The following is a 22,907-nucleotide window of genomic DNA, read 5'->3' on the forward strand; positions in this document are numbered from 1 at the left end:
AACCATCGTGAGGTGTGAATTGTCCTGAGCTGGTCTCTCTCTCCCACTCAAACTTTTTTTAATCGGCTAGCAAGGACTGTCTTTGTAATACAAAGTGGGTAATAGAAAGATGGTTAGCCAGAGACATCCATCAAGATAATGAACTCTCTAATTGTGGGTTTAGTTCTGCTGATTTCAAAAGTTAATTTCAGATAAAATTCCCCTTCCCCATTCATCGCCAAATGGAGTTAGCTCCACCCTCAGGGAAGTTTATGTTCCCTGGTAGTGGCCAAGTAGTGGTATTGCCAGACCTTACTTAATTGGCTTGCTTATTTAATCTGGTGCTGAACCAGTGGGCTGACACTTGCCCCTAATGTCTTTCTCCCACCCAGAGGTAGCCTGGTTGTCATTGCCACCTGTCTTATCTTGCAGCTTGTTGGCCTTCAAAATTCAGCTAAGGAGTTGAAGTGATCCTACAAAATGCTTCTTGAAGTTTTAGCTAACTTTTCACGCCTTCAGATGCCTTGCCCAGAAACTGTTCTGCCCATTCCATGTGAATAACAAATGGAAAGAGTAGAAAACTACAAAGAGCACAGTCATGGAGAGGGAAATAAGTCACGGTGGCTTACTTCCCCTGTCACGGGTTGCAGTCCTGTGCCAGGGGGATTTGCATAATTATTCTCACCAGCAGAACTTGCTGTGTCATGCACACCTGGAGAGGATGTCTTGTTGCCATGGTTAAGAAGCCATCCAGGACCCCCAAACAACCCAAAGTTTATTTCTTGCTGTGTCTTATTTCCCTTTCTCGATACCTGAACCTTACCTGTATGTATTTTTTCAGTAGACTGATCATTCACTTTCTGTAACATTACCATAACCAGTATCAGAGGTCAGTCCTACCTCATAGGTTTTCAGAATGCCTTTAGCTATCAAAAATTGTTCAAGCATTATTTCCCCTTGTGATCAAAACTGTTCTCCCACAATCATTCTGCCCCAAGCATATGAATCTGACATTTTCATATTTTGGGCCAGTGGTGCCAGGTGCATCTGCAAATGTTTGCAAGCAACCTGCACTCTCAGTTTAATGTTCTCAGTGAAGGACCTCTAGATACCAACTATTTCTGTTCACAGAAGGATCTTCACAAAATGTGTTGTTTTGAGGGTTACCCTCAACACTTCCAGGAGACAGTGTTTGTGGTCTTCTTCAAAAGAATCAGTCAAGTCCTCAAATTTATTGATCAGCTTCAGTGACAAACTATTAGTGTGAAGTACAAGCTTGCCTCTGTATACAACATGTATAATTCATTTACCAACATACTCCCACAATGAGAAATTAAAAAAAAAGAATTAGAAGTTTAAAAATGTTGTTCAAAGAAGGCCATATACAGCGTCCATTTCAGAGCATAAAATCCTTACCATTTAAAATCATCTTTATGATGTAGACCAGCCGTTTTCAACTTGGTGACCTTTAGAGGCGTTTGGACCACAACTCCCAGAATTCCCATCCAGCAGACCGATCGACTGGGAATTCTGGGTGTTGCAGTCCAAACATGTCTGGAAGGCATCGAATTGGGGAAAGATGATGTAGACATCCATGTGTGGAAAGAAGGTGCCTCAGCAGCTGGAAACATAGGAACTAGGAAGCTGCATATGCTGAGTTGCTGCTTTGGCTCATCTGGGCCAATTCTCAGTGCTGATGGCTCTCCTGGGTTTCAGGAAAGAGGTTCTTCTGCTCTACTTGCAGATATTAGGAATTGAACACGAGACTCTGTTCATGCGAGCAAGTGCTCTACCACTGAGCTATGGCTAGTTCCCTCTGTTCTGACTGGCAATGGTTCTTCACTGTCCCATGTGGAAGTCTTGCCCGTTACATGTGGCACTATGTGAGTGGAACCTGGAACTTCTGGAAAGAGAGCTCACCTGTTGTCACTGAGGATGGCTGCTCAGGAACAGCCAGAGTTCTAGAACCTAATCATGGCTTGTATTGTGTGGCCTGTCAGCTGATGGTTTGTCTGGCCAACTAAAGCTAGAATGCTGGTGCATGCAGTGCTGAAGGGAATAGACAAGGAAGTGTAAATGTCATGGCATCTTAGAGAGGCTAATTAATTTGTTGCAATCATTGGCATGCAATACATTTTGAAGTACAGATGCTCACCATGACAGATCATATACAGCCATGCCTGAAGAAGAGTTCAAAAATGCATTCAGGTTGATCTACCTCTCTCCCTCTCTAGCCTGATTCATCCATCATGAGAAATGGGGTGAATTTCCCTGCAGGAAATTTCATTAGGTGCCATTTTAAATATTTGGCATGCAGCATAACTTCTCATGATATGCGAACCCATTGAAGGTTGACCACCAGAATGGCCAACAAGCCACCAGAAATCCTAAAACCATCTTTGGTTCTGGGTAGCCCGTTCACCCATTGTCAGCTGCTCGTAGATTGACTCTGGGCAGCTTGCAGGCCCAGTTCATGCATCACAATAATGCAGATTTTTTTAAAAAATTGGGTTGAGTGGAGAAAGAAAAAGGGGAGCAGTCAAAAATGACAGAAAGAAAAGGCATAGTCCCCCTTACCGTTGCCTTTGTTCCCACAACACACCCATTTTCAGAATGTGATCCTTGCCTGATTTCCTCTGATGTAATATGATCCACATTAAAAAAACAACTACAAAAAAACGTTTCAAACATTTTCCCCTGTCCCTGCTCTACAGGAAAACATCTGCAGAGAATGGATAGCAAGGCCGATCTTTCTGACATCTGCCGAAACTGATTTGTTGTGATATTCCACACACACATTCAGCCAGTTCCCTAATATGGAGAAAAACACACAGGAGCAAATTATTGACATCATCTTGCCCACAATTGAGCTTATTTTAATGTTCTGCTAGGAAAGGGGAGGGTTCTGAAATTTTAATTATGGCAATTGGTCCCAATCTCTTACGGCAGAGCCCTGGGACCAAAGAAGATAAATAGATCAAAGGAAAGGCATCAAGCAGCTTGAATAGCTTGACTGGTTTGTCAAGTTTTTTTAACATAAACTTCTAACTTTATCCAAGTTGAACAAGTAATATGGAAGCTTCAGGCTCTGCATGAATTCATGGAGGTGCTTTCTTTGCTGTATAGATCCAGTTCCCATAGCCCAGCTTATGTGTCAAGCACATTTTGGAGGCTTTCCAAGAAACAGTTTGGAATGTAACTGAAGTAGACAGAAGGAGAAGTCTGTTAAATGCAGGTGCAGAGAATTGTATAGATAAAAATGTCAGATGGTATAGCAGTTGTTTTTGTTTATATGTTTATTGCAATTTATAAATGGTAATGCCAATATGAAAATTGTAAATCTACGTTCTGTAAACCTTTCAACCAAGGTAGCTCAAGAGTAGCGATAGGAGGTCAACAAACGTTAACAGAGACTCTAGCAGGTAAACACTGCACCTTCTCAGATTTTCTTCTGTAACTGCAGGAGACTTCAGGTAACACATAATATTAGTAGCTTGCTGCAAGTTGTGGGAATTTTTCTAAGCATGCATAGACAGAAAATCCCTTAATCACTTTGTAGCTTACTATCTTGTATAGCTACATTATAATCTGATGGGCAATGGTGGGAAACTCCTTTCAGTCCAAGAGCCAAATTCAGTTTTGGAGATTCCCTTGGGGAATGCTTTCTAGGGGCAGTAGGCCTGAAGCCAAAGGAAGTTGTACTGAAGGCAAAGGGAGTGACACCAAAATACAAAAAATACCAGCAAATTGTAGCTTTACGTAACTGAACCTTGGGAGATGCCATGTCAATAGGAGTGAAACTGCATGGAAACTACTGAACCAACAGAGGCTAAGGAAGAGAGGGTAGGATCCAGGAAAGGAAATATAGCTAACTAGGGAGCACTGGTTTGTTCCCAGACCTGAGGATCCCCATCTCTGTGACAGGCTGTAATGCTCTTGTTTGTAAGGACATTTTTTTTTAGAATTCATGGAAGTAAAAGAATAGTAACCTTTTCATCATTGCAAGAGTTTGCAGAAGACCAGCAGATCGCATGGATATGAACACTATGATAAGCTTCTACCTGAACCTGCTCTTCATGTAAATGAATGCTGAAGTAACATTTTTTAACAGTGGAGGTCCTGCCTAATTGTCTTAGTATATCATTAGTTTTGTTGATATGAATGCGAACTCTTCATCTTATGGAAGAAATGAATGCAATACCTGTTGATTGACCTCATCAGTCATTTGGAAATTTAGTTGATGCTTTGCCTTTAAACCTGGTATTGCTGACAATGCAGGCCCATGTTTTGCTATTGACACCTAGACTGGAAGGCATTTCATGGTAAAACGGATGTTGCATCTCTTTTCTTCTTAAACTGTGTGGCCGTTTGCTTTTTGTGACATGGATTTTTTTCTTATTTTCAATATGTTGCCTTCATGGACTGTGCAAGATATTGGTAATTTGCTTTTCCATTTGTAAATGCTTGAAACAGGTCTAACATGGTGCTTTGCGATATTTTATATAAGGATCCTGTGGTGTGGGATTCTTAAAAAACAAAACAATTTGGAAAGTTTGCTACTGCCCTAGATTGATGGAAATCTTGATTTAGCATGTTTGGCTTGAGTGCTTGTTTTGCTTTGTCTTCTTACCAAATTTAAGTCATGTGAATTTTAATTGGTGCATAAACATCTGAATAGCAAAACTAGTTGAACATCATGGTGGAGGAAGTTCAGTCAACCACTGTGGTTTAATTTACTACCTGTTATTTACTGTAATTCATACCAGTGTGCATGGCTGTAGATCTCCAGCTATTCCCACCATTCTTGACCATTGGCTGCACTGGCAGGGGCTTCTCGGAGTTTAAGTGCAAAACATCTGGAAATCCATCTTCTGCCTACTCTTGCTTTAAAGGATAAAAATGTGGTACAGGACAAGCAATAGAGAAAAGCACAGGCACGGTAAACAAGGAAGGGATACGCAATTGTTCCACTGTGCATGCAAAGATTTAATTACAGGTAGGACCTTTTGAGGGAACAGGAGAAATTTTTACATCTTTGCTTGGAAATTATTTTTATTGCAATAATTAAGAGATGACACTTCAGGAGTGTACGCTTTCCTTACATTAGTCAGATTTTAGGAAAAGAGAAAGCATGGAAAACTGCCAGCCAATACATTTTTAGCCTACCTGAAGAGCTGTATGCCAAAATATGTGTCCAGTGATAAGTATATTAGTCCCTGGAATCAGGTAGTCACATAGCAGGGTCTCACTGGAAAAAAGCTAATTTCCAGTTTAATTTTATATTTAAACTGGATCCATTTAATGGATATTTTTCTACACTTACCTTTGAGGTAAAGGCATAAATAACACAATGTGTCTTGTTCAACAAATCCACCCATTATCCCTAAAGAACACAGCTGGGCTCTTTGAAGATATTGGGTAATGGCAAATTGTATTGCATTTGGTTGCAAATACTCCTGCCTGTGTTGCAATGCACAGGCAAGCTGATTTCGAATTTCTTAGGACTGGGCACTGTTGATGGATGGATGGATGAACAGATTGATTTGGTTTTTATGCCACCCAATTGGCAAATGCCTTCAAGCACTGACAATATTTAAAAAGACAACTCAAAACAACAATTAAAAGTGCTTTGAGAGGCAACGGAAAGAAGTCTGACTGCTAATGTTTCTAAAATTAGAAGACTCCTGGAGATTTTTTAAAGGTAGTAAATTACCAACCAATAAGCAAATAGAAGAATTTTAATTAATACAGGCGTCTTGCTTCTTCAGAAATTTCATTCAAGTAGAACTTAAGAAACTAGAAGTGTTGCACTGACAGATTAGCTTTTGGGTTTTTTTTTTCATTGTACTAGAAATCAGCATGCTTAGATGTTTGTTCATTCTTTCTACAATGCACTGTATTAACGAATCCTTAACAGAAAATGTTTTCAGAAGTACATGCCACTTAAGTGCTGTGCACCTGAAAGTTTTGATGCCTTTTGTACGTTGAAATCTAAAAGTTTTCTGAGTTACCAAAGGTTATTTCCAGGTGAATGGGCCCAGTCTTGTTTCCTTTATTGTTATGCTTGGTGTGCCACTTTTACATGCTGTTTTCTGCTCTTGATAATGGATGGGCCTTCATGAAATGGATACTTTAAAACTCACTTTGAATACTGTAACTCTTGTTTGCATAGATATGCATATATTCAGTGAGGTCAAACTTATTATTTTGCCCCAGACAAATTAAGGTTTGTTTGAGCTGGAATTAACAGCTTTTAAAATTGGGTTGGAAGCCCAACCAAATATAGGGAGGGTAACATATTAAGCAGAAGTATGTGGCACAGCTTGTTTTTGTTCTTTATTGGGGAAAAACCTATACCACTGGTAAAATCTTCAATGTCTCTTGCATCGTTTTTTTAACAGGAAGAATTCTGAATCGTTTCACCAAAGATATTGGCCACTTGGATGACTTACTTCCATTAACATTTCTGGACTTGATGCAGGTAATCTAGAGGAGGAGCTTGGAGATTTTTTTAGTTTGCTTTGGTGGTCTAAGTTGTATGTGTTGCTAATTTGTCAGTATTTCAGGTAGGCTTAATGAAGGGACTTGTTTAAGAAGGGTGTAGTCAAAAATTGAAGTGAAAGCGGGGAAAGAAATGAGTAATAAGTCCTGGGTAGGAGTGGCTGCTTGTAGCTCACCATTATGTCAAGGTTTCTGTATGTAGCAGCTGCATACCTCGTAAGTTGCACCTCGTTTGCCTTCGAGCCATTTGGCAAGCTGGCAGCAGTGTTATGAAATATGTCCACAGTAAAGAAACAATCAGCTCACATGAAAAGATAGCACTGATTAACCTAATTATGGATGTACTTCCTCAAAGAAGCCAGTGTTTACCATACTGTTTTGGGATTAAAACAGGTGTGGCTATTTACAAAGAAGAGATTAGCAATAATAGAGCTGAAAATAATAGCTGTAATGACAACAAAAGAAAGAAGATGTTATAAATACAAAAATGAAAAAGAGGAGTTGTCTAAGCACAAATGATGTTAGTGTCAGGGAAGTGGTGATAGCTTAATTTGTGGCGTGCATTGGCTTTTCAGTGGCTTCCCAAATCTTACCTTTTTCAGGAAGCTATGGAGAAAAAGCACGGGCATCAACCTTTATACTTCATGATACAGTCTTCCTTGGGTATCTCTCTTGTACCAGGATCTTCCTGCTCTAAACAACATCTCTCCGCCCTTCCCCTTCAAGCAGTTTTAAGCTGAAAGCTTTAAAAATACAGTCCTCTATTTGAGCTAGGCAGGTTTTTTGTGATTTTATGTTCTGTGATTTTTTTTTGTTTCATAAGATTCTTTGCATCAATCAAAGTTCTCTCCAGTTTGTAGGAACAGCTCTTGCCCATGTGAAGAGCGAATTCCAAACTGAAGATCCCATCCTTCCTTCCTTCCCCCAAATCCTACACACCTGCTCCTTAGACCCTCCCTGTTCTACAGAGTCTGTCCCGGAACCTGTGGTAGTTTGGTTCTCAGCCACTGTTTGACAAATCTTGATAATTATACTTGACATTTCCGTGCCACATTCCATCTCCATCTGGTTCAAACACAGAATTTCTGAACCAATAGAAATTCTGTGTTTGAAAGAAATGGGCTCCATTTTCCAATTTTCCATACCTGAAACAGAGTCCTTCTTAATGTGAACCAGTTGCCTAGAGAGGAAGGCAACCCCAGAGTTCCCCCAGCTATCATAAAGACATAAGAAAAGTCATGCTGGATCACACCAATGGCCTGTCTGGCCTAGCACTTCATTCACATGGTAGCAAACCAGTTGTCTGCAGGATCCCTCAAGCAAGATGGGTACAAGGCATCTGCCTCTGATAATGGAGGTAGCCAGGAGGTAGCCATTGATAGCTTCTTCGTTCATGAAGTTGTTCAATCCTCTTTTAAAGACATCCAGATTGGTGCCCATCACATCTTCCTGGGGTAGTGAATGCCATAGTTGAACAATGTGTGAAGAAGTGCTTTGTTTGATCTGTCCTAACATCTGGATGTTCTGGAGGTTTGGCAAAGCTCTCTGAAACACACCTGGTTTTGGCAGAGAAACTTGGAAAAGGATGGATGTTCCAGCTTGCAAAACAAGGCTGCCACTGGATAGGACCAATCATAAAACCAGGGAATTCTGCTGTTCTTCCACTACATGAAAAGGAACCCCTCTTCAGGAATAAAGATGCATAAAAACAGCATGGGGAAAATAATCAGATTTTGCTCTGAAGAGTTCAGAAGAAATGTCAGGCATACCTCCTTGAGTTGGAGTGGTTCCCAGAGTGTCAAAACACAAACCTGGAAGCAGTTCTGGTCCCTGATATCAACAGGTGCCAAGGCATCCAGGAGAATCAGCAGGATCATTCTCCCCCTGACCTTCTCTTGGTGTAAGTTACCCATCAGAACAATCAAAGTGGTTTCTGTGCAAAAAGACAGACTTGACACTAGATTGAAATGGATCTAGACTATCCTTCCCTAGCCTGATATCCTCCAGACTTATTGGACTGCAGTCACTGGATGGGGGATGCTGGGAATTGAGTTCCAACACATCTGGGGAGCACCATTTTGGAAAGAGCCGGTGTAGATAATCAGTCTTAACCAGGAAGGCCTAGAATTGTATAGTGCTTCCTCATGTAAGTATCTGTACCAACAAGAGACACTAGTAACAAGCTTATAGTTGTATCAGTGATCATTATTCTGTCAGAGATCATCCAGATAGCGATGGGAAAGTGAAGCATAAAATGGAGCCCCACTTAAACTATGAACTTTGCTTTCTGCCAAGGCTTCTTAGATACCATCATCACCTAAATCAAGAATAAACTCTACATTTCTCCAAATATAATGAAGGTCAAAGGGAATGGGTTCAGCTATTGGTCACTTTAGGCTCAGCAGGCAGAAGAGAAGAGGCAAGCCCTTGAATGTCATCGTGCCGATGCAGACTGCCCCTTCAGCATGGGCAGTCAACATTCAGCCCACATCACAGCCACTACCGCACTGCTTGGCAGGTGTGATGAGTCCAGCCATAGTGTTCAGTATCCCATAGCAGCAAGTTTCTCTTCTGATCCAGAGGACACATTTGGAAAACTGTTAGTTTCAATACATGCTTTAAAATAGTCATATTTTCTTAGTGGCTACAACATTCTGTATTTCTCATTGCTTCTAGTGTACAAAATTTGACATAGGACCCTGCTGGCATGTATCCCTCCCCTCTCTCTCTCTCTCTCTCTCTCTCTCTCTCAAAAGAAAACTAATCTTGTCACTAATAGTGTTTGGGGGTAGCGGGAGGAACCTCCAAAGACTCCTGGGGGTTTTTGTCCTGCTTTTCAAGAGCTCTACAGTCCAAGAGATTTTAGAAAAGTAGTCATTTTTTAATCTACTTTATAAGCTTTCTTTCTGAACGTCCCCCACCCTACCCTCCAACACAATATGCTAAGCTTTTAAACACAGAGACATATTGAAACATACACGAAAATCTACTGGGCAGAATATATGGGCCATTTTATTTCTATTGAAATACTTTATTTCTTTAAACACTACTGCGCAATACCGCAAGGCAAGGTGCAGGTGTTGTTGGACATGTGAATGCTTGTTGCGCATAGTCGACTGTTACATATTCGTATTTATCAAACACCTCGTACAAGATTTACAGCCTTGCTAAGTTGTTACAACAGTTCTGAAAACAGGTGTACATGCCAATGGATCATACAATCCAAGAAACCACCAGTGGCCATTCTGCCATGGGAATGATGCATGTAAGGAACCTTCCCAGAAAGAGGTAAAAAGGGCTTCTACTTGGAGTAGGGCCTTCTCTGCAGTGGCACCCAGATTGTGGAATGCGCTCCCTGGAGAGGTTCACCTGGTGCCGAGTTTATACTCTTTTTGGCGCCAGATCAAAGCCTTTTTATTTAATTGTTCTATTAAAAACTAGCATTTTAATGTTTAATGGTCACTTTCTATTTTATTTAATTGATATTTTGTGGTTATTTGTTATTTATTATATTGATATGGTTTGTTTTATTGTATGTTGATTTTAATGACTGTAAGCTGTCTCAAGATGCCATACAAAAGTTTTAAATAATAATAATAGTAATAATAATAATAATAAAAATGGCCAGATTACTTTCCCCATCTTGTATTTGACTTCATGGGCCAATGTGAACTCAGGGAATAGAATCCAGACTAACTTGACGTCAGTGACTCTTGTCTAAGTATGCCTCAGTCTGGGTTCCTTGCCTTTCTCATGCGTAAAAGATTGGGAGTTGGTTGTCAGATTGTATAATCCAAGCCATGAGTTCTTCCCTTCCCTGCACATTCCCTGCATTCCTTAACCACAATAAGGCTATGGCACAATTGGGCGGTGTACAAATGTTTTATATAAATAAATAAACAGGCCATGGTTAAGGTTACACCTGCCCCAGGCTTAATACTCACACTAACCAGTCTCCTTTGCACTAGTTTGACTCATCTGGAGAGACTAACACTCAGTCACTGTGCCACATGTTTCTGGCTTTCATTATTGGGTCATTTGCTCAGGTCATGAAGTCCCGTATTCTCTGATTTCTGTGCAGGACAGGAGTATATACTGCCATATAAATGGCTCATTCTGAGGGATTTGACTCTTATCCATTGTGCTTGTACTTCTCCAATATTTTCCAACATAACAAAGTTTACTTGTAAGTATAGTTATGTGACATTGCTGCAGTTCTGTTCATTTAACCTTCCCCCACAACCTCCTCCCATATTTTACCTCTGTTGAGGTATTTTCAGTCAAATTGTGATTAGTTGCAGGTTTATTTATGTCTATAGAAGCCAGTTTTGTACAAAGGATAACTGTTATTGAATATAATAAAGATCTTTTGTCACTTGTTTTGTTTGCAGGTGTCTTTTATAAGACATCTTCTAATCCCTTCAGGAAGAAATATTTTCTCCTTCTTAAAAAAAGAGAAAGAAATCAGTATTAACTAAGTATAAAAGCTCTGAGCCTCTACCATTGTTGTCGATTCTTTGAGGGACATTTCCCAACAGTCCATTGTTCAAATGGTTGTCAGGAGGAATCAAGTGAAACTCCATAAACAATGCCGTAACTGGTTCCTCTCACTTTGTGTGCAGAAGCTTTTCTTGAAAGGATTTGCATTGAAGAAGTGGTCCATTTTCCGAGTTGTCGTCAGGTCATTTAGAAGCATTCCAGCCTTTTCGCTTTACTAGCTGTTGCATATTTCAGTTCTGCACAGATAAGTCCTTGCCTATCTGGACCTTGGGAGTCTTCAGGCCAAGGACTGTGGGAGACCCCTCCCCCAAAACCGTAACATTACGTTAAAGCCTTTCAGAATTAGAGCGTGGGTTTAAAGAGAAATGAATTAGCTTCTTGATTACATTACCATGCTGTATTCTTGTATAAAAATTAATATGATTAGTTGAGGCAGCTTTATTTGGAATAAAAATTGTAATTTCTTTTAGGGTTATCCCCCAGCCCCCTCTTCCCATTGGCTTGAACCAAAAATTCATTTCAGTGCAATATTACGCACCTTTAAACGTGAGTGAGTTCAACCATGCTTCTTCCCAGATAAGTGGGTATGTTACTGAGCACCCTACCGTACTCAATGGGCTACTTCTCTGGACCGCTGTAGAGATTTGATTTGAAAAACATTTATTTACAGAGTGCTAATGAAAATTCAGGTCTCTTACGAGGAGTATTCTGTATCTTATACTCACGTAGCCATTAATTTCTAAAAGCCTAAATATGAAGTGCAGTTCAATGCATGTTTACTCAGAGGCCCTACAGTGCTCAATGCAAGTTATTCCCCCCCGCCCCACCGCAAGTAAGTGTATTTAGACTTGTTGAAAAAGTATTGGGTATATGAACACTTGACAGTTTTGGAAATGGCCCTTTTGACTCTGGACAGCCACTTGGAAAAATATTACATTATATAGAATGCTGAAAGTATTAATCTGTATCCTGTTCCTTTTCATTTCTCCTTGTTAGCATAACTTACTGCCACTGTGCATTAGTAAGACAGCTTTCTTTCTTTCTTTCTTTCTTTCTTTCTTTCTTTCTTTCTTTCTTTCTTTCTTTCTTGTAAGATTCTAAACCGTCGGACCATTCAGGTGGAAGATTCTGTTATTATTTAGGAAGCTGCTAGATCAGACGAATTTGTGGAATATTTGAAAACACTTTGTCCGTGAACTCTATAATTTCTTTTTTCCCTCCCTCTCTGAAATGTTGCTTTTTTAAAAGCGCTCCTCAAGGCTCCGCTTTGTTTCTGGGGGAACATTGTGTGCTATCTACAGCTGCCCTCCAAGGGAGGGGGAAAAAGACCAGTGATTTATTGAAGCAAGCTGAATTGAAAACCCCTTTTTTCCACCCCAAAATCAACAGCTTGACTGAGTTTAAATAACTGACTTTTCATATCCTTTCATCACACACAAAGACCTAATCCTGAGACTACTTGAGCCACCAATGTAGGCTGTGGACAAGACCACCACTAGAAATGTCATTCCCTTCTCACCCCACACAAAAACACATTGACTGCCACTTTTATGAAGTGAAAATGCTGAAGAAAAGGAAAATGCAAGCAAGGTGGCCGCAGTCATTTCTTCAAAATAAAATAAAAAAGGCTGCTGCATCTGGATATTAAGGACAAAAAGTGCCTAAGATGGCAATAATAGCTTGGGTCACTTGCTTTCAGCACTGCAAATGAGTGGAACTGCCTCTGTTTGTTTCAGTATTACTGACCCTTATATTTCATTGTGTGGAAGTGTCAGAGAACGTGTGTTAGAAGGCATTTTAGCATCTTTTAGTTTCACAGTGACGTCATTTTGAGATTCCCAAATGTTTCTTCCATCTCCCCTCCCCAGTATTTCATCGGCAAATCAAACTTGCAGAAAATATTCAATCTAGATAATAAATACTGGAGAGACATCTTTTACTTTTAAGATGAATGCTTTGATATTTCTTTAAGGGCAAGAAGAGGAACCCTGTAGTGGGTTCACTTTAGATCACTGCATCCCATTTTCTTACTAGCCACTGCAATTTTTATACGGGATGCATAAGCAGAGAGAAAGATCCTATAAGAACAGGGAATAGACTAAAAGATGGACAGGGATGCTTTCTGCATTGGTTTTAGAAGAGCTGGACAATATAGGTCGCCTAGAGATGTGATGTTAGATTGGCTAATAAAAAGAACCAGGACTGTGTAGTGGTAAATGTTGATGGGCACAGTCCTCATAGCTATTCTTCCATGAAAACTCCAAAAATACAGGTAAGTATTTTGAGCCCTACCTATAAATCAGTTCTAATAGTCTTCATCTCTTGCGGGACTGGTTCTTTTGGAAACTGACGGGTCTTAATTGCTCATTCAAGCCACCCCAAACTCCTTTGCATCACAGCAGGGATAGTTCACAAGGCTCATTGTCGCTGGGAAAATTCATTGCCCCTCAGCTGCTTACCTATAAACTGCATTGGCATTATTGTATCATGTGGACCACTGCTGGATTTGTCAGGGTAGGCTAAGTCTGGGTCTCGGCAGCTCTGACAACCAATGACTTGTTGTCGTGGTTGTATAACCCACAAAGGGTTGTCTTAGGATTTGACCCGGATGAAACAACCCATCATGGATCAAACCCAGTTCCCCTTGCTTGTCTTGGCATGTAACTCCCAGTGAGTGCTTCTGAGAGAGGTCCAAACGGCACTTCCAGGTGGCTGTCAGAGCCCCTCCGAGATCATGCTTCCCCACCCAGCACCACAGCCACAAAACTGAAAGGCCTCACAATAAGCTATGGTGGAAATAGAAGTTACGCAGATTGCCTCAGCACCGGCAAGCATGACCTGGAAAATTAGCCACTTTGGCTTATTTTCCTGTCTGCTTGTGAGGCTCCTGAGGATTTACATAGAGAAAGTCTCAGAATGAGAAAGATACTGGGTGGGTTTGTAGAAGGGGGGAAAAGCCAAGGATTTTCTTTTTTCGTTGTGTCTGCCAGTCACCAGCTGCCTCATTACCACAGGTGCTCTCACTGGGCATTGGTGGTTATGTCCAAATGTAGTGAGGATGGGTGGTGGGTGGTTGGCAGACTGCCCTGTAACCCTAGAACAAGTCATGGGTTTGTAAAGCACCCCAGCCACTCACTCTCCCTCCCTGGGTCCAGATGACATGACAACCCACGCCCAGTGAAGGGGATTGTGACAGATAAAGGGCTTGTGGATGGCCCAAATGTCTGCTGTGTCTCATTTTTCCTCCATGATCATGTGAACCTCGTCAGTGAGGCAAAGACCGGAGACCTCTTTCCTTTCTTTTACGACGTTCCTTCTTCAGAGCAAAAGAATAAATAGTTACTCTTAACAAGATCATTTGCATGTTTAAGTAAAAGCTAAACATGTTATTTCAAGTGGTGGTTTTCAAGTCAGAAGTAAGCACAAATGATTTCAGTGTCCAAGGTAACTTTCAAGAGATTTTGGTCACGCCCTGTGAACCTAATTATTAGATTTCATTTGTTTGTGTTTTGCTTTGGTTTGCTGTGCTCTGTGCTGCAGTATTAAACCAAAACGTTGGCTCCTTTCAGTGTAAATAATAGAAAAGCACACACACATTTCTGGAAATGTCTGTGATTTTGTTTGGAGCCATAGATATGTATGTTATCATAATACGTTCCCGCATTTCATAATTTAGCACTGCTGCTGTCCAGGTGCAAAAGATGATGGACAACTTCGAAGCTTTGTTTGCCTTTCCATCTTTGTCTTTTTTCAGCCTTTATTCTGGACTTGGACTGGATAGCCCTCCAATTTGAACTGGGCAGCTGCTTAGCTCACGGTCCCTGCTCATTTGCTTTGCCAAGCTTTCATCCCAACCTGTATCTGAAATTGCATTTAAGCCAGGTGTTGAAAATGCCAAGCAAGCATTTTCTGCTGTAGGAGCTTAGCCTTCTTTTTCTTAGCCTAAGTTCTGGAATGTGTTTGGTTTGGTTTGGTTTGGTTTGCTTTGTTGCATTAGTCCCTTCACACCATTTTTTAAAAAGGAGCTCCTATGTAACACAAATTCCAAACTGTATGATTTGGGGCTGGGGCAGAAGGAAAAGACCAAGCAAGGTCATTAAGATTTTTAACATCTCCTCAGCAACTACAAATCTTTTAATACTCCTGTCAGTCACCGAGTGTAACAATCCTGTTCTAAATGTTGATAAGTACAAATCTTCTAGATTGCCTTAAACTACTGATATACTAAAGATATGACTTATGTGCTTATAAACAAAGTAGGTTGTTTTTTCTGTTTGGCAAAAAGACTTCAGATTTCACTTTTTGATTCAACAGTCTTTCAGCATAATTTGAATTGCCGAGATATGTTTACTGATGTTGCATCTTAAAGCATAAATATGCATAAATAAGCTAACTGGATCTTGGAGCAAGACTTTATCTTGAGGGTGGGGGAGTGTCTTCTAAAATGTGCTTCTAGGTTTATGTGCACATGGGATTTAAGTACTCTTTCCCACCCCCAGTTGTTTTTGCAAGGTTTAAAAATGATACTTTGCCTGGTAGTTAAAACCTCCAGTAGATTAAGGGGTCACAGCGATAGCAGCAAAGAGAATAAACTGAAGGGGGGAAAATAAAGAGTGTTCTTGACGAAAGCAAATGATGCACAATGCTGGACTTAGAGCAGGTTGGACTTGGATCAAGTAGCCACTCCCTTGGGGTCTTGTGGAGAGTAAGAATCCCATTCAGATAATGTGAAGATAATTGGTGTTAAAATCTCATTGAGACACTTTTGAATTCTCCCTTGCAATTTCTGGACTAGGTGTGCGTGAGCAAATTTGCCGTGAATTTCCTTTCAGTGAATTCAGTACCAGTTCAGAGATTCTCAATAGTGGAAAGGGGGTGGGTTGTGGGGAGAGAAATGGTAAAGGAGACGTTGCATTACGTTACTTTAGGATAGCTGTTCAGATTCCAGACCTTGCCATTCCAGTGATGCAAGAAGTGTTCCCATCTGTTTTCCAAGAATGCGATTTGATTTGCATAGGTTATGGAACTGTTGGGAAATCAGGCAATTAGATGGCTTTACTTTATATATAATAAAGGGCTTGGTTTCCACCTAAGCATAGCTGTGTCTGCATTTTCAGACTTCTTCATTAAAAGTTCATTTGTATGCAAGTCTGATTTTTCAAAATGCTTTCACATTAGAGTGATCCACCCTATCATAAATTGGATGGGTAATAAGGTAGCGTAGGCTCATCGAGAGTCAGATTTCCACCTTAGACATCTTAACAATTCCCCCTACTCCCTTTTTATTTCAGTCCTGGGGAGGCTTTTGTTATCTGTTTGTCAGCATAAATAGTATTTCTTTCCCTTGAATAGCTCTTGCTTCCGAACGTTTGCAGCTTATCACTAGGACTGCAAACTGGATGTATTTTTTAATGTTTTCTAATCCCTTCCTTTAAACAACTCCTCAGTTGTTTTCTTCAGGTCTACAACTGACAGTGAAGGAGGAAGCTTTAATGAAATCATGTAATAATCAGTCTGGCCAAGTCGCAGCTTAAAGGAGTGAGATGAAGTAGGCAGTGTCCTAAAATGTCAGGAATGGGATAGACAACAGGTGCTGGAGGCAGGTGAAGACAGGAGGAACAGAGCAGCAAGTAGGGCTTAGGTGTGGTAAACAGGTATGTCTGCACTTCTGCCCTGCAGGGTAGGACAGTCTACAAGACGTCCTTGTGTCTCTGTTGCTCGGAAGTAGTGCTGCCCCAAAGCCTGTGGCTTTGTAATCTTCCTGCCCACAAGAGAATACAATCCTGTGGCACTTAATAAGAAGTGACCACTTCCCCCTTTCAGATCTTCTTTTAAACTCCCGAAGAATCTGGTTAGCATATTTGCCGAGCATTCACGTGGATGGATAGGCCAACTTCCAAGGTAGGCAAGAGAAGCGTATCGATTTCCAATCTAGTATATTTATCAAAGGACCAAGCCGAGCTCTCAAGAAGTCACTTGCTTAAAAAATAATAAATATGGGACATCAAACTGGCTCACTGTTTATCAGCCTCCTTCTCAGTAGCCCATCAAAGTAAACTACAAGTAGGGGAGGGGTGAGGCCCTCACTTGAGGCTTCCTGGCATAGCTAAGTTGACACACCTCTTTGCTTTCCATGTGAAGACCAAGACTGGTTTGCATGATCACTGCAGCCTCCTATGGCTCGTTAGCCATGGTAGATTGTGGTGACTGTGGATCTAGGTTATTGATCAAGGCCGCACCATGGTATCTTGTTATGTGCAAACTAGCAAGGGTGAGTTGGGGTTGGTTGGCAAGCCTCCCGGAGCCCATGGGCTGCTCTAGACTTGTCAGCTTCCCCAGCAACGTGCCATTTCTGGGCCTGCATGTGAGAAGAAGCCATGATGCCCCTCTGCCTTAGCCTGAATATCCAGAATGTCAGCAGCTGCCACAGAGAGAAGCCCCACAGAGAAATTAATCCCTGGTGTCCTCTTGTTATGTGTGAATGAGACCAAAGAGAGAATATTAAGGAGAGCAAGTATTTCTGTGAGGCTGGGGAGCTACCAGGGAGGGAGATTCAAACTGGTCAAGCAGTGGCCTGAGAGGACCTGGTTATGCCTCCTTCAGGTGGTTTCTTCTAAGCAGCTCTAATAAGGACTCTGCACTGCAGGCAGGAATGATGTAAGTAGGAAGGGAACTTCGTGGGGCTGGGAACTGTTTGCCCAGAGGATATAGGCTTGCTACGTGTGTGGCCTATATCCTTACAGTGAATTTGGTTGGCTCTGGCTTCTGCTTGCACCACATTCATTGTGACCTGGCAATCTTAAGGAGGCAAGATGGAATGGGGACGAGTCCAGAATTTTGCATACTAAGCAACCTGTTCTTTAGCTGTAGGCCTCTAGGTCTTAGTATAATTTGTGTAATACTTCTGCAGTCTGCAGTCCAACAGCACCTGGAATGCCACATGTTACCCACTGGAAGTTGTAGCATCAGCCATCATTTCTGCCATCAACAGCCACTAGGTGGAAAGTTTTAAATACCTAAATGTTGCATAACTTTGTAAAAAATAATAAATCTGTTAGGCATAATTTCTTATAACATTGCTGGAGAAAGCCACTTTATTAATCATGTGTTCTTCAGTGTTTCTTTGTTTTTAACTACAGAATTGCAGGAAGGAGGTGGTTTTATGCGGACTTGCGAAGGTTAAAATATAATCAGACTTCTTTTGTGATTTTGTTGTTGCAGACTTTGCTCCAGATTTGTAGTGTGGTAACAGTGGCGATTTCAGTGATTCCTTGGATCCTTATCCCTTTAGTTCCACTTCTTATTCTTTTCATCTTTCTTCGTCGGTATTTCTTGGCTACATCAAGAGATATTAAACGTTTGGAATCCACAAGTATGTATTGTTGATATGGGCTTGATTTTAAAGATCTGAGTGTCATTTAATAACTTAAATGCTAACCTCTTGGTGCTAACCTGAGTAGGAGTGGCTTTCCTACTTTTTCTCTAAACTCCTGTGTGTATATTAATTATGATTTTAAAATTCTTCTTATTCACTCATTTGTTCCTTGTTACAAGAAATAATAGGTCTTGTGGAATTCTTCTCTTAGGACAAGACAGATATGACACCTCTGATCTTTTAACAATTTATAGCCTAACCCTGACCTTCCCCTTTGTGTTGTTATCTTTAACCAGTGCTGAACATAGTTGATGCTAACCAGGGTTGCCACCGTTGCTGGAATGTGAGATTCTGATATGGCTTTGTAAACCCTGGTTAATGTTAACCATGTTTAGCATCAGTGCTGTGGGAACATTAAATTATGGTTGAACCCAGTCAGGGAAGGAATATTGAAAACAGTGCTGGGGAACAATCTTTATATCATTAAACCATAGTCAAGGAAGTAGCAGGGCGATGTTGCGCTATTCTGCATTTTTCAGAGAAATGTAACACAACCAAACCTCAATGAACAGAGTTTGACCATGGATGAGTTCATACGTCACAACATGCCACCCCGCAGTGTTGCTGGAGTTGGGATAAACTCCAGCAGAATCAGGCCTCTGGCATTTGTGGACTTCCCCTCATGTTCTGTCCAGCCTTGCAAGCAAGCGGAGCAGAGAGGAAGTAGGCACAGACTTGTGGAATGAAGGAGCAACACCTGTCAGCTTCTGCTTGAGAGACACCCCCATGTGCTGGGGTTGGCACAGCACCACTTGGCTGGTTCCCTCACTGGCCTCCTCCACCTGGCTGGGTATGCTTTTCTTGCAGGTAAGGGGCGGAAAGCGGAGAACCCTACTTACTCCTGTCACTGCCACTTGTGAGAAAGGAGCCCGTGAAGGCTCCAGGTTGGGGAGGCGTCTCTCGCTAGTGGAAGCAGGAAAGAAAGGCAAGGTAGGGAAGAATCAGCTGAGTAGCCCTGTGCCACTACCCAGGTGATTGTCCCACACCTTCTTTAGGGGGGGCAGCAGTAAAATCAGCTAAGTGGAGCTGCCTCCAACCAGGTCACCCAACCCAGCTGCTTCTCCTCCTGCTACTCATGCATGAAGGGCTGCTCTCAGGCATGCACGCAGGCAAGCGAATGGGAGAATCGACTGAGCAGCCCTGCTCCTTTATGCAGCACTGCTCCGCTGATCACCCAGAGAAGCGCGTGCGGACAGGAGGCACGTGGAGCAAGAAATCCTGTAACAGCCATGCAAAACGGTGGCTTGCCATCGGCCCTGTCTGGTTCTGGCTGTCATACTGTGGTTTGGCTGAAACAGCAGCCATTGTGACCCAGAGAACCATAGAACAGACTGTTGTCTCTACTAACGGTTTCTAAAGTCGAAGCCGCCATGCTGACGTACTTTGATGGGGTCTGAATCACAGCAGAACAACAGTGGTAAAAAAGATAGCCACGTCCTGTGAAAGCAGTCAGTGTCTCTCGCTGGGTGATGGCCCAGCCAGTCTCCGGCGGGTGAGCTCAGTCCCAAGTTTCCTTCCACCACTAGGAGGAGGCAGCCTCAGTGCCAGAGATGGGTGGTAGCCTGTAGTTTGTTTTAGCACTGTGTTTCTGGGTTGCTAGTAGAAAGCCAAAGCAAAAACTGGGCTCCGGCTCTGGCGCCATGTTGGTGAAGAGGCAGTCGAAGTGTGTCGCTCATGGTCAAGCTCCAGCCACCAGCAGGTGCAAAGTCAGTGCAAACTGACCTTCCTCAGTGTCCTTCTGGTGGGTTTAAGCCTGAAGGGACAGTGCATGTGTGTTGACTTGTCCCTACACTACCAGACTGCCAATCATCCGGGAGGTGTAATGGCAACGAAAGCTACCGTCTGTCTTTGTATCCAGCTGGGAGGGAGGGAGACAGCAGCAGCAGCAGCTTGGCTTTTCCTTGGTTTTGTGCTATTATTTTCAGAGATGCCCCATGAGGTTGGGATTAAGCTCTCCTTCTTGGGTCAGGGCATCTCCTGGAAACCATATTTTGTTTGACAACCAAGGTGTATTCAGAATGTGTCAACTTTTCCTAATGAAGCACTCATTAAGTTGCTGCATAGCACAAGACCTGAAGTCCTTATGCCTGGATATACCTTGTCCTGTCCTGTCCTGTCCTGTCCTGTCTGATGTGTCCATCATTATACAGGTCACTAAACAAAGGCAGACCCTGCAGCATTCTTACTACAGTGGTACCTTGGCTCATGAACTTAATCCGTTCCAGGACTCTGATCGTGACCCAATTTGGTCGTGAGCCAAGTCAAATTTCCCAGTAAGGGTCAATGTAAATAAGGTTAATCCGTTCTGTAACTAATTTTTTTACTCACAAAAATTTGAAGCAAAGTGACAAAGAACAACAAAGATCGTGGCCATCTCTCCCCCCCCCCCCCCCGCAGGTGAGGGGAGACGGGCACAATCATGGGAGCGCTGCGGGAGGAGGTGGGTACGGGTGCGAGCATGCTGGAGGGGGAGGTGGGTGCACTGGGGAGGGCGGGGGCGGGCGCGCTCAGGCAGGGAACATGAGCACATTCGTGGACATCTCTCACCCCCAGCACGAACACAGCCATCCCCCCCCCCCCCCAGCACGTCTGCGATCACACCTGTGCAGGGAAGGCGGGTGCACTCACGATCATCACCCAATGCAGAGTTTGTGACCTGTGGCAAAATTTTTATGAAATTATGAAATTTCTGTTCGCGACCCGATTTGGTCGTGAACTGAGGCATTCATGAGCCGAAGTACTTCTGTATATCTCAAAGCATTTTCACCTGGGAGCTGATGGTCAGCGATTTATCTCCCTGTTCCACAGCAAAGGGCTGCTGAATTTGTTCCCAGATTCCAGGACTGAGTAGTCTTTGGGTGGTGTTGGGGATCTTGCAGGTTGGGGATCTTCTGCCTCCTCTTTGCTCTACGAATGAATGTGTGCATGCAGTCAGCTACAGCAGATTCAGTTTTCTATGATTAATGATTGTGTTGCCCATGCAGAAGGCTCATAATTTCTGCATGGGGAAGATGGCTGTCTAATGGACCATCTGACTCACTACGAAAGTGCACAAATATTTACATTACCTGCAGCAGCCTGTCAGTCAGGGTCATAATATGAGAGGGCTTTCTCTTGTGTTACCCCAACCTGCACTGTAGTGTCTTAGGAATGACAATTGGCTCTCACTCCCTTGGTCTTTGGAAAGAATGTGAAGATGTGTCTTTTCAGTTTAGACTTTGAAAATGTGATATTTCATGGTTTGACTGTTGTAATCTTGTTTCATTGTTTCATTGTTAAAAGGTTTTATTTTTTACACTGTTTATGCCACCTTGATAGCTTTTTAGTAGGTAAGGTGGTATATAAATGTTCATCATCGCCATCATCAGCACCACCATCCCAATTTAACCTTCATGCTTATATTTATATCAATTTGAGTAGTGAATTCTGAGAATTCTGAAGAACAAAACAGAAGTGAGAAGCACGATTAATATAATCTTGAAGGAAAATTATCTTTGTTTTCTACTTCGACTAATAAATACAATCCATCTATTCAAGTGGTTCAGTGCCAGAAATTACCGGTAGTAGGATCAAAAGCCAGCAGAACTGAACAGTTCTCTCGAGAGCTGATATAGTTTAACCTCCATCTTGCAGCTCGAAGCCCTGTGTTCTCTCACTTGTCGTCATCTCTTCAGGGACTTTGGACTATTCGTGCTTTTAAAGCAGAGCAAAGATTCCAAGAATTATTTGATGCTCATCAAGATCTTCACACAGGTTTGTAAACAAGTAAATATTTTCAAGTATTGCAGAATTATGTGGCAACACCTCACTATATCACTTAAAGATGCATCTGGATAAATGAAAGTTCCCTCCTCCTTGGGCTACCTTTCAGATTGTGGTGTGTTTAGCATGCAGATGTTTGTCATTGGTAGAACCCGGGAAGAATGAAGCCAGGTTCTTCTGGCTTTTGTATGTGTCTCTACCGTCACAGAATCCGTTTTTGGAAACAGTAATAATTGTTCTTTCTTTGTTACAAAGCTTTGTGCCAGGGACAAAAGTAAGGCTTTTTTTAATTTTCCCAGCTTTTGAGGATTCTCAAATCACTTTAGAGAAATTTTGCCTTCATGTAATTTAGTGCAAACACCTTGGACAGATTAGAGGCCCAGATACTTCACTCCCTGCCCCATTTGCTTCTTAGCAGTGCAGAGTTGTTGTCTCATCGTTCATTATGGAAAGATGGGGTTTCTGTTACCATTAGTTGGAACCCCACATGGGTGCTTTATGCAGGAGTAGTTATATTCTCCATAACTGGAAAGGCTCAGGGAAGAGCCACAAGATGTATGGAAAGTATTCCTTAAAAGTATTCCTTTAAAAAAAAAGTATTCCTTGAATGTTTCTTTAAAGCAGATCTTGCTAATGACTTGCAAGAGCAAAGTTTCTGGTGTTAACGTTCTTTGTACTACAGAGGAGTGCAATTATAAACATGCATGTATGATAATTTCATACATATCAA

The 22,907-nt window shown here is 41.9% G+C and overlaps 1 protein-coding gene across 7 annotated transcripts in view; it reads left to right on the top strand.

The window, feature by feature from the left end:
• The window catches only part of ABCC4 (ATP binding cassette subfamily C member 4), a 166,134-nt gene that overhangs the window by 74,366 nt on the left and 68,861 nt on the right, over positions 1–22,907 (top strand). For 5 of the 7 annotated variants that reach the window (XM_044437824.1, XM_044437822.1, XM_044437823.1 and 2 more), the window contains 3 exons: positions 6,381–6,460; positions 18,202–18,352; positions 22,049–22,168. In XM_044437824.1, coding sequence (XP_044293759.1) covers positions 6,381–6,460; positions 18,202–18,352; positions 22,049–22,168 — 351 coding nt within the window. The remainder of the gene's footprint in view (positions 1–6,380; positions 6,461–18,201; positions 18,353–22,048; positions 22,169–22,907) is intronic. The other 2 variants (XR_006415474.1, XM_044437826.1) reach the window with 1 other exon arrangement.

Source organism: Varanus komodoensis, unplaced genomic scaffold (genome assembly GCF_004798865.1).
Source record: "Varanus komodoensis strain SLA01 unplaced genomic scaffold, ASM479886v1 scaffold31, whole genome shotgun sequence".
NCBI lineage: Eukaryota > Metazoa > Chordata > Lepidosauria > Squamata > Varanidae > Varanus > Varanus komodoensis.